This window comes from Mastigoproctus giganteus, chromosome 9, assembly GCF_048544385.1.
Source record: "Mastigoproctus giganteus isolate SK-2022 chromosome 9, ASM4854438v1, whole genome shotgun sequence".
Taxonomy (NCBI): Eukaryota; Metazoa; Arthropoda; class Arachnida; order Uropygi; family Thelyphonidae; genus Mastigoproctus; species Mastigoproctus giganteus.
The window spans coordinates 30,430,758-30,443,034 of NC_143583.1; the positions used below are offsets into that span (position 1 = coordinate 30,430,758).

Sequence of the window (12,277 nt, forward strand, 5' to 3'; positions counted from 1 at the left end):
TTAAAATTTAAAACAGTAAAAAGATAAGCAATCAATAACAAAGAACACGATATGTGCAAGTGGTAACAGAGTAATAAGTTAAGCAGCTTTAAAAATAGGAATGAAGAGAAGATTCTGAAAATTAATTTTTTTATATGATTGAAGATTCCATGGAAGTGTAAACACATTTCACCATAATAATCCACAGAATTCCAGCTGTCGGTATTATCGCAAATTCAGTAAGATCGAGTTCACTATCCGTTTATGATAGATTGCACTAACAGAAAAGTCCAATAAACAAGTTACTGCTAATTGTTTTTGTTTCATGGTTGTGACCTCCAGAAATCCGACTGAACCACGTGGTATGGTCGCAGACAATCGTAGGGTAATCTCCAGTGCAGCAGTCTCCTGCCCTGATTAAACGGCATGTTGTCCCAATTAAGCGAAGTAAACCCTAGCTATTTTCTCGATTATGTTCTGTTTTTTTTGAGATTTGCCCCAAATAACCGGAATCCACTGTAATTTTGAAATTGGATAAAAAATACTGTAAACGAATTATAATAAAGTCTAAACACAAACATCAAGATTGTCCTGCACTTAAGAATGCATAGAGAAATAAAATTAAGAGGAAAAATACAAAATAATTTGATTGTTAACCCAGACAGAGGGGCATTTCTGTGAGAATATGAATGGGGGGAAGGTAAAAAAATAATCAATCTAAGTAGGAGAATGAACTTCATATGGCATCTATTGTAGTAACAACAGAAGGGCTGAAAAGTCCAAATGGGAAATATAGACAGCGATTCTAATTAAAAAAGAGAAAATTTATTGTCTAATAAATTTTAATTTATTAGAGAATAAATTTTATTCTCTAATATTTTATTAGAGAATAAAATATTAGAGAATCGATTCTAATTAAAAATAAGAAAACTTGCACTACTGAAGGAGTTACTAAGTCATCAATGGAACTGAAAGTTGTATTTGAATTAAAAATTAATGATATTTCAAACTAAAAGCCACATAAAGACTTAAATTGCTGGTTGTGAATTATTAACTTTGAATTAACTGATATTTTAAACTTTATCTTAACTCTATATACATTTAAACAATTGTTTAGGAAATATTTACTTTGCTCTGAATTTTGTAATACGTTTTTTCAGGGTGAAGACAGGGCACTTTATCTTTGTCACTTGTGCCCAAAATCTTTCACAAGAGGAAATTATTTAACTAAACACCTTGTATCTCGACATAAATTCCGTTGGCCATCAGGACATTCACGATTTAGGTAATACAAGGATTATATTAATTGCTGTTATGAATATTTTTAGAAACAACGCCTATTATTTTCACTTTCTGAAATCTCAAGTAAAATGTGGCATCATTGTAGAAAATGCTTATGTGAAACTGCAATATCTGTTTCATCATGGGCATTTATAAAAAGGAAAATTTTAAAGAATTTTGAGATCATAATATTAACTTAATAGTATTAGTTGGGGTAGTTTACTTCTGCTTTTTTTATTTTCAAATTCAAATGAATTTTCTGAAGTGAGCATTTAGGAAGTCTCTTCTGATTTTTCAAAACTAGATTGGAACTAAGTTCTGAATAATTATATTTAAGGCACTATAAAATAATAATGTAGCTAGATTAAAAAATATTTTCTTTAATAGTCAGTTTGTAGTCTAAAATATAGTGTTTTCTCAATTAAAAAAAATTAAAGTATAGAAAATAACTTGAATTTTTTAATTTCATTTTCAGCAGTATTTACTAACGTTCCATTAAGGAATGTTAGCAACCACTTCCCATTAGGAATACCTTTCTGTGATGAGAGTTAATTACAGTATGCCCCCCATGTATTTGACACAATGGGTTATTCAATAGATAACTTTTGACGTTATAATAACGTTTATCAAAGGGAAAATAATAAGAAATAAGTTTATTTATAAAAAAAAAATCCTACAAGATGATGTTGAAATCATCATATATACAAAGGAGAATAGCTACAAATAAAATTTAACACAATTATACAAAATTAACTTAGTTATTATTTTACTTTGTGGTATCGTATTAATAGCAAACACTGTATGAATAAAATTTTTTTTTTATAATAGAATGATCTTTTAAAACAGAGTAAGACAGCAATTCTTCAACATTTAACATCATTCTTCCCCTTTTTTGTTTTTTGACAGAATGCTCGTTTAGTTTTCCTTTGAATTTAAACAGTGAAAATCACAATGGAAAGTAAACTAAAATGTAAAGACAGTCGGTACCTTTTGAAACAAAGTAGAAAGGACTGAAGGGATTTTAGAAAGATGAATCATTAACCAAAGTTTCGTTAGATTTAGGGGTGACCTAGTAATAGGTGCACAAAATTCCAAAATTAAAGATTGGAATGGTTATGAATGTAGTTTGTAGGGGGAAAAAAGATGAAGCTCTTTTGTTGTGGTTTCTGTTTAAAACAGAAAAGGGCTGCTCCATACCTGAACCAATTTTAAAAGCCAAAACTTTGAAATTCATCCAGGATTTATTGGTAAAACATTTGTTAGTGTAGGCTGACTGGGATAGATGGAAGAAGAGGCATGGCATACAACAACTACTGATCATCAGGGGCTTTCAGGGAATACCCCTTGCCATCCTAAAATTTACAGAAGAATTTTTAAGAATTATTAAAGAAGGCAGTTTCTGTCCTTATCAAAATTTTGAGACAAAACCAACCTCGATTATAAAATAGTGCCAAATAAACCCTTGTCAGCTAAAACAAAAGCAGTGCTTCCAGGATATAAGAAAAGCAAAGAACTCTTAACTGTCCAGACTTCAGACAATGCCACTGGAACATTTAAACTATTAATGGTGGGGGGGGGGAATCTGCAAAGCCAAGAGCATTTAAAAATTTTTAATAATATCATTTCTTTCTTTTTCGATCTACTACCATTATCAAAAAAGCACCTGTATGGTCTTGCTCATTTTAAAGAATTGCTCCTGAATCAATTTGTTTCAAAAGATGAAGGAATTCCTTAAGAGTCCAAAAATCTTCCCTGAGTTCTGCTTTTAATCAATAATTAATTGCTTTGTACATCCTTTAAATCCACAAGGTGTTACTAGTTTATTTTGTCCTCCGAATATGAGTGCCCTAATGCAACTAGTAGATCAAGGGGATTTAGAAATTAAGAAGTTGCAGGTTCAAATTCGTGACACGTATTTTGGAACAATGAAAACATATGGCTGAATCCCTGAAATATATAAATATCAAAGACGTCATTTACTAGCTTACGAAATGACTGGACCAAATACCTGTTATATTTAGAATTAACATTAGTAGAGGCATACGATGCAAGAAAGCAAACTTATGCAGCATCAGCCAAAAAAAAAAAAAAAAAAAACACCTTCCCATTTCACTGATCGATTCATTCCAAATGTTTCTCTAGTTCTGCCTTAAATTTATTTAAGCTATCAACTTCCACAACAAAAGATGGAAGTCTGTTCCACCAATCAACTACCCGCTGACTAAAGGCAAATTTCCACACATCTATTCTACAACTGTCTTTCCTCAATTTGAATCTGTGCCCCTTCAGGTTCTTCATCTGAGAAAAAAGAAGAATCCCATCAGCATTTAGCTTGCTCAACCCATTCAAGGCCTTATATATCTCAATGAGATCACCTCGCAGGTGCCTATTCTCCAGGCGCTGCAATTTGCAAACTTAAGCCTTTCTTGGTAAGAGCACCCCTTTGTTCCCCTCAACAATCTTGTTGTCCTTCTTTGTACTCATTCTAGCAACTCTACATCCTTCCTAATATGAGGCCTCCATACCTGTACACAGTACTTTACTTGGCCTGACCATTGGGTTGTATAACGGGATAATCACCTCCCTGTCCCTGCTAGTAAAATTCCTATATAACATTAACAAGACTCCATAAATTGCCCTGGCAGCCCGTCTGCACTGCTTAACAAAGTTTATATTTGACTGCACAATTACCCCAGGTCTTTTACACTTTCCACATCCCTAATTGTAGTAACACACAGTTGGTATGTTTCTCTTGTTATTGCTACCCATGTGCAATACTTTGCATTTGTCAATGTTAAACTTCAGTTGCCACTTTTCAGCCCATTTACCCACCTTATCTAGATGCAGTTGCAGTAGCATACTGTCTTTACTGTCATTAACAACCCTGCCAACATTTGTATCATCTGCAAACTTGGACATTAAACCTGATATACCTTCATCAGTATCATTGATAAATACACAAAACAACAGTGGGCCCAACTCCGAACCCTGCGGAACTCCACTAATAACATTTATTAAGTCCATTGATTACCACTCTCTGTCACCCACTCAATCCCTTTATCTATTGTAGCAACCTACCCTTAATGCCATACCTCTCCAATTTGTACATCATTCTTCCATGTAAAACAGTATCAAAAGCTTTCCTGAAATACAAGTATATGATATCAAAATTATTTTTGGAATTCAGTTCCTTTATACCACATCATAGTATCCAATCAAATTGGTCAGAAAAGACCTCCCTTTAAAAAACTCGCGCTGTGTCTTAACTATTACTGCAGTCATGTCTAGATGGTCCTGCATTGCTTCTTTAACCAGTGATTCCATTATTTTCTCCGGAACACGTTAAACTAACAGGTCTATAGTTACCTGTGTCACCTTTTGACCCCCCCCCCCCTTTGTGAATTGGTGATACATTTGCACACTTCCAGTCAATGGGGACCTCCCCTGAGTCCAAAGAAGCTCTCATAATTATGAGACAGTGCAGTGTTAATATAACTGGCTAGATCTCGTCCACCCCAGGTGCCTTTTTTATATTTAACTTCAACAATTTCTCCTCCACTTTGCTCTCAGTTATTACAAAATCACTTAGCTCCCTGTTAGAGTTCGATAAACTTCTGGCACTCTCCTAATTGAATAACTCCTCATGTGTGAATTTAGATGCAAAATACAAATTCAGTTTATCAGCTACCTGAGCATGATCAACAATAGTCAACTCATATATATTAAGTAATCCAATTTGGTTCAACCCTTTCCTTCTAGAGTTTACATAAGTAAAGAATTCTGCTGTTTTTATTTGCATCCTTTGCCAAGGATTTCTCATAATCAGCCTTTGCCTGCCTTAACCTCCTTTGTGACTTGATTACAGACTAGTTTGTATTTGCCATATTCACCTTATACTTTATATGCATGCCATACATTTTTCTTCTCTTCCACGAGCCTCATTAGTTCATCTGACATCCACTTAGGCCTAAACCTTCAACAGTATTTCTTAGTTGGAATGAAAAGCCTAGTAGCCTCCAAAATTAAGTTCCTGAAGGTTTCCCATTTAGAATTGCAAAAATATTTGCTGATGCTATCGAGGCAATGTTAGATGGGTCAGAAAACTGCTAGCTTGGGGGTTACAAGGACTGATAGATTAACTGTAGCCACTGGCAGAGGGGAAAGTGATTCTTGCACTGCTTCTATTGGAATGAGCAGCAGCAGCCTGGAAAAGAAGATGCAGGGTATTTCAGAGACTGTTGGGAGTCATTGCGGTAGAAGTAAACACCTGGTTTACTTCTACCGCAATGGTAGAACACATGGTTAAGGTAGATAAGAATAGAAACAAGTGCATGTATACTTGCACCAATGCTAGGAGTTTGGTAAATAAATTTGATGAATTTGAGGTATTGCTCAAAACATCAAAGCCAGATAATGTTGGGATATCAGAGACGTGGTGTCACACAGATATAAGGAATGCAGAACTGGAATTTGGGGAGTATAATGTGTACAGGAAGGATAGGAATGGAGGAGGGTTTATGCTATTAGTTAAGAAACAAAAAATCCAAGGAAGTGAAGCCTGTCGACATCGCTGGACAGTGCAGTGTTGAGTCAGTTTGGTGTGACATAAGCATTGGGAGATCAAAATTGAGAGTAGTAATAGTAGAAGTGTGTTATAGACCTAATGACTCTAATGAGTATAATAAGAAACTGTACAGGGAAATAGACTTGGCCAATAAATCAGACAGTCTTATAATGAGGGATTTTAATTTCCCAAGTATTGACTGGAATTTGTGAGTTAGTCACTCACACACTAGCAAGGTTTTTGTGGATTTATTGGATGATTGTTTTCTATATCAGCATGTTTGGGAGGCAACTAGAGGGAGTAATACTCTTGATCTGATTATCAGTAGTGATTCGTCATGCATTAAGAATCTGCAGGTAAAGGAACCACTAGGTTGCAGGGATCACAGTGTGCTGAAGTGGGATTTACTCAAATAGGTACTACCATCAGGGGTAAAGGGAAGGGTTTTTGCTTTCGTAAAGGCGACTACGGTGGTCTAAGACAGTATTTAAATTCTATATGGTGGCACCAACTGATGTTACCAACAGCAAATTCAAAATGTGAGGAGCATTCAAAGAATTTATCTTGGAAGCTACTAGGCTTTACATGCCAACTAAGAAATATCGTTCAAGGTTTACACCTAAATGGATGTCAGATGAACTAATGAGACATGTGGCAGAGAAGAAAAATGCAGGGGATACTTATAAATTAATAGGTGACATGGAAGCCTATGATAGATATAAGATGGTCTGTAACAAAGTCACAAAGGAGATTCGGCAGGCAAAGGCAGATTATGAGAAATCTTTGGCAAAGGAGGATGTAAAGAAAAACAACAAAGAGTTCTTTACCTATGTAAACTCTAGAAGGAAAGCGATGAATCAGATTGGTCCATTAGATATTGATGGTTCAACTGTTGATGATCCTGCTCAGGTGGCTAACAAACTAAATATTTTGCATCTACATTCACCCATGATGAGTTATTCACGGAGTTGAATGCCAGAGGTGAGTTAAACTCTGGAAGTGAGCTAGATGATTTTGTAATAACTGAGAGGAAAGTGAAGGAGAAATTGTTGAAGATAAACACAAGAAAGGCACCAGGGGTGGATGGGATCTATCCAGTTATATTCAAGGTGGCAGTAAAGGAAGTAAGCAAACCCTTAGCCATAATTATGAGAGCTTCTTTGGACTCGGGAGGTACCCATGGACTGGAGATGTGCAAATGTGACCCCAATTCACAAAGGAGGATCACAGGGCAACACAAGTAATTATAGACCTGTGAGTTTAACTTCTGTTCCAGGAAAATTAATGGAGGCACTGGTTAAAGAAGCATTGCAGGATCATCTAGACAGGACTTCAGTTATAGCTCGGACAGCATGGTTTTGTGAAGGGAATGTCTTGCCTGACCAATTTGATTGGATACTATGATGTGGTCACATAGGAACTGAATGCTGGGAATAACTTTGATATCATATATTTGGATCTTAGAAAGGCTTTTGATACTGTTGCACATGAAAGACTGCTGAACAATTTGGAGCAGTGTGGCATTGGAGGCAAATTGCTGCAATGGCTAAAGGGATGGCTGAGTGGGAGAAGACAGAGTGGTAATCAATGGACACTGTTAGTGGACTAATAACGGTAGTCCATTCTTCGTGGACTACTGTTATTAGCAGAGTCCCTCAGGGTTCAGCGTTGGGTTAACTGCTGTTTTCTGTATTTATAAATGATATTGATGATGGTATATCAAGCTTAATGTCCAAGTTTGCAGACGATACAAAGGTTGGTAGAGTTGTTCAGGACACTAATGACAGTATGCTGCTGCAATAGGATCTAGAAAAGTTGAGCAGATGGGCTGAGAAGTGGCAAATGAAGTTTAACATTGACAAATGTAAAGTATTACATATGGGAAGCAGTAACCGCAGAGTGCGTATCAACTCTGTGGTACTACACTAACAGTGGTAGAGAACGAAAAGGACCTGGGGGTAATTCTGCAGGCAGATATGAAATTTTCTGAGCAGTGCAGGCAGTCTACAAGAGTAGCTCATAGTGTCCTGTCAATGATATACAAAGGGTACTAGGAAAGTTTTGCAATACAGCTTTGTTTATTTAATTTTTTTCAAAGTAATTTCCTCTACATTCAATACACCTCTCCATCCTCCAAAACCAATCTTTAAACCAGTTCTGCCAAGTTTCACTAGGGAGTAAAGCACACTCGTCCCAAGCCCATAGAAGGTCCTCATCACTGGAAAACCGCCTCCCTTTTAGCTTCATTTTCACATGCGGGAACAGTGCAAAGTCACAGGGAGCAAGGTCTGGACTGTAGGGAGGGTGCTCGAGAAGTTTCAGTCCTGTCGTGGTCAAATATTCGGTGCAGGCTTTGGCGCGGTGAGCTGCAGCATTATCGTGATGGAGGTACCAGGTGTCCATTCTTGACTTTGGCCGCAGGTTCTTCATAGATCCAATGACTTTAGGCAGGCATAGTTCAGTATACCACTTAGCTGTGACTGTCTTCTGCGTGTCCAAAACGACACGTTCCACAATTCCACTCGATTTGAAAAATACAGCTATCATTTTCTTCTTTACAGATCGGGATTTTCTGACAATTACGGGTGTGTCGTCATCATCAAAGACCCAAACTTTGTTTTGAGCCTTGGTCGGCAGATCGTAATAGTACAGCCAAGTCTCATAACCTGTCACGATGTTGTTCACATACCGAGATTGTCCCTTATCAAACTTTTTTAACATCTCCCGGCACCAAGTCACACGTCGTGTCATCTGCTCTTCAGTCAGTTGATGCGGCACCCAGAGAGAACAAAGTTTCTTCACGTGCAAATGATCTTGCAGAATCGAACGAATTGCTGGTGCATTTAGGCCCAAAGTATCCTCTATCTGTTGGTAGGTCACTCGCCTGTTTTCGTCAAGCATTTTCCTCACAGCAGTAACGTTTTCCTCCGTAACTGACGTTCGTGGCCTTCCCGGCCTCTCAGAATCCTCCAGAGTGAAATTTCCCCTTTGGAATTCTCTATACCACCTGAATATCGTTGTACGATGTGGACAATCATCATCTAGTGCAAGAGTCATTTCTTCTAAGCACTGGTCTATGGTTAAACCACGCACGAAATTATACCACAAAACTGTCCTTCTCATTTCGTGACCATGATGCCATCGCAAGCACTTTACACTCTCACTACTAATGAATAACTGAGCCCATCGACTTGGCGCGGCGGCTACTATGCACATATGAACATGTCTCAACATGCAGCAACAAGCAGCTTCCTGTGATTCGTTGTTGCGTCATATTGCAAAACTTTCCTAGTACCCTTTGTATATAGGAATTTTTCTAGCAGGGTTAAGGAGGTGATTATCCACTTGTATAAGGCAATTATCAGGCCACACCTTGAGTACTGTATACAGGTCTGGAGGCCTCATTTTAAGAAGGATGTAGAGCTGGCAAAAGTATAGAGAAGGGCAACAAGATTAGTGAATGTAACAAAGGGTTGCTCTTACGAAGAAAGACTTAAGTTTTTCAAATTACAGTGTCTGGAGACTAAGCACCGGCGAGGTGATCTGATCTGATTGAGGTGTATAAAGCCTTAAAGGGTTTGAGTATGCTCAATGCTGATGGAGTTCTTCCTCTTGCTCAGAATAATCAACTGAGAGGGCATAAATTCAAGTTGAGGAAGGATAGGTGTAAGATCGATGTGCGGAAGTTGACTTTAGTCACATGTAGTTGGTTGGTGGAACAGACTTTTATCCTTCGTCGTGGAAGTTGATAGCCTAAATAAATTTAAGGCTGAGCTGCACAGGTATTTGGAACGAATGGAGGGGTGAAATCAGGAAGTTTTTTTTTTTTTTGGCTGATGCTGCATAAGCTTGCTTTCTTGCATCTATCCCTCTACTAATGCTAAAAATTCAACCTTTGTAACATCAGCAGTTGAATCCATTGTACAGAATTTAAAAACTGTCTGAGACCCTTGTAGTCAACTTTACGAAAACGAAAGCCCTTCCCTTTAGCCTTGATGGTAGTTACATCCTTAAGTAATTCCCACATTAGTATATTGCGATCACTGATGCCCAGTGGTTCCTTTATCTGGAAATTCTTAATGCATGAATAATCGCCGCTGATAATCAGTTCAAGTTCCAGTCAATATCAGGAAAGTTGAAATCCCCCATTATAAGATATTCTGATTTATGGGCACTGTATTTCTCTGCACAATTGCTCAGAATGAACAGGAAAATATTTTCCTGTTCATTCCCCCCCCCTTTATTTCGCAACATATATCGCTCCCAGGGTATATACTGTATATTCATCTGTTTTAATTTTATACATAAAGCTCATTAACATGTTCTACCTACAATATTTTATACTTAAAATATTTTATATATACATGTACGCATTATGGCTGTAGGGTACGTTTTGCTATAGCAGTGTCCATAAGTTATGTTATTGTAATTCAGACTTATCTAATTTCAAACTTAATTTTCCTCCCATATCATATAGTTTCTCCATATCATTATTCTTGACTATATATATATCAGGTACCCAACGTCTTTATATAATATGTATGCATGTGGGGGACTCATGAAAACATTTAAAAACTAGTGAACATTGCATACAAAATACTTATTTCGCTATAGTTTGCTCCATTTTTATGACCTTTTTATATTTAAATTTGTAAACTATTCTTATTTTAAAAGTTTAATGTATTTTTACAGGTATCATCGTCACGAGAATGGTTATTTCCAGCTGCAGATGGTTCGCTATGAGAGCATAGAACTTTCAGAAGCATTATTACAACAGGAAGATGAAAGAAGTGATAAAGAATGTAGAGATAGTTCAGATGAAAATTTATCTTTTGCACCATATACAGATGAAAAAACTACTTCTGGTGAAGAAATTAGAACTTCAAGCGAAACATCCAGCCATGGAACAGTGCTGCCAACAAATTCTCTTGTTGTAGATTCCTGCACACAGATGCCTGTAATTCAAAGTTCGTCAATGATAATTTCTGAAGATACTTGTTCTCTTAAGGATAAGAATAGAATTGAAGGAAATAACAGTATTTATCCTTCAGAAGACGGTTTAGAACAGTCATCTGTACTTCTTGAAATACATGGATCTGATAGTAAAATCCTTCTTACTGCAGATGGTTCATCTGTAGTATTTCTAAATATGCCATCAAAAACAGATAATGGAGGTATACGAACAGTTCAGATTTTAGAAAAAGGTGTAGATGGAACTCCTGTAGTTCAGACAGCAGAAATTATTGCTGATGGTAATCAACAAACCAATAATCTTGAAACATGGAATAATGTAGATGAGTACACTTCATAACTTGATGAAGCTTACTCATCTACCAGACATGAAAAACTTTCTCAGTTTTTCATGTCTGGTAAATAAATAGTGAGACAATGCAGCCTATACAGAGCAAATACAAAAAAAATGCTATGTTGCCAAGAAAATTGATTTTCAACACATGTATCGTGATACCTTCGGTAAGCTATATACCAGTCTGGGTAGTTACCAAGAAGTTGAAAGACAGCCTTAAAGAGCTGTTTTAGCAAGTAAAATAGTATGAGAGGATATATTGATGGGGAATATTATGGAGCTAGACCAAAGAATAATAACAGGGAATAGATATATGCATATGAGTTAAAAAACTGAATGCAGATTCTTTGTACATTTTCTGTCTTTGTTATAGACACAGAGTAGGAATGAAGCATAACTTGGAATCCACCTCGTCTGAGTTGGCAGATATTCAAAATTTAGCATTCCTATCCCAACAGAGATCGGAGGATGGAGCTAAATGCCATCAGAAATTGGAATTTACATCTGTTGCTTTATACTGATATACAGATGTCTATTTTTCCTTTGTTCACAAATAGTTCATGCTAGGTTATCTTGCCGACCACAGAGGCTCTTCAGAAACCATCCTTCACCTGTCTACTTAGACATGAATTTCATAATCATGTGTTGGAAAAATTTTGCAGATATTGTTTTTTCTTAATATTTAATGTCTTGAGGCCATATTTATTCAACTACAAAGTAATGAATATAAGGAAGGAAACTACATGCACAGTCTACCATGTCATTTTTGTGATTTTACTATTCAACACATCTCCAGTGTTTCTTGATAAATTTTAGCTTTTTATATTTATTTGTACATAATTATTTGTCTCAAAATGATTATTTGCTGTAATTTTCACTGATCAAGTAATTCTTAAAGGTGATTCTTATACCTAACAAAGTTCCTATGTTATCTCCATAAACCTTATGTAATTTTATTAATATTATTATCAGAGATTTTAATCCATACTTGTGACAAGGATAAATCAGCTATTCTATACATTCCTGTACATACTTGAGTGTGAATAATACAGAAAAATTATTTTCTGTTATTTTTCCCATTATTTTTTTTTAAATTTCCACTTGCACATGTAAAACTATTCTCAAGCTTTCTGAGAAACTGAATCATT

At 36.3% G+C, this 12,277-nt stretch overlaps 1 protein-coding gene across 1 annotated transcript in view; it reads left to right on the forward strand.

Moving 5' to 3' along the window:
- Positions 1–11,864, forward strand: part of LOC150080130 (histone H4 transcription factor-like) — a 242,316-nt gene extending 230,452 nt beyond the window's left edge. Inside the window, exons 9-10 of the mRNA XM_090382061.1 lie at positions 1,140–1,264; positions 10,517–11,864. Of these exons, the coding sequence (XP_090238187.1) occupies positions 1,140–1,264; positions 10,517–11,135 (744 nt within the window). The 3' untranslated portion in view covers positions 11,136–11,864. The remainder of the gene's footprint in view (positions 1–1,139; positions 1,265–10,516) is intronic.
- The last annotated feature ends 413 nt before the right edge of the window (positions 11,865–12,277 follow it).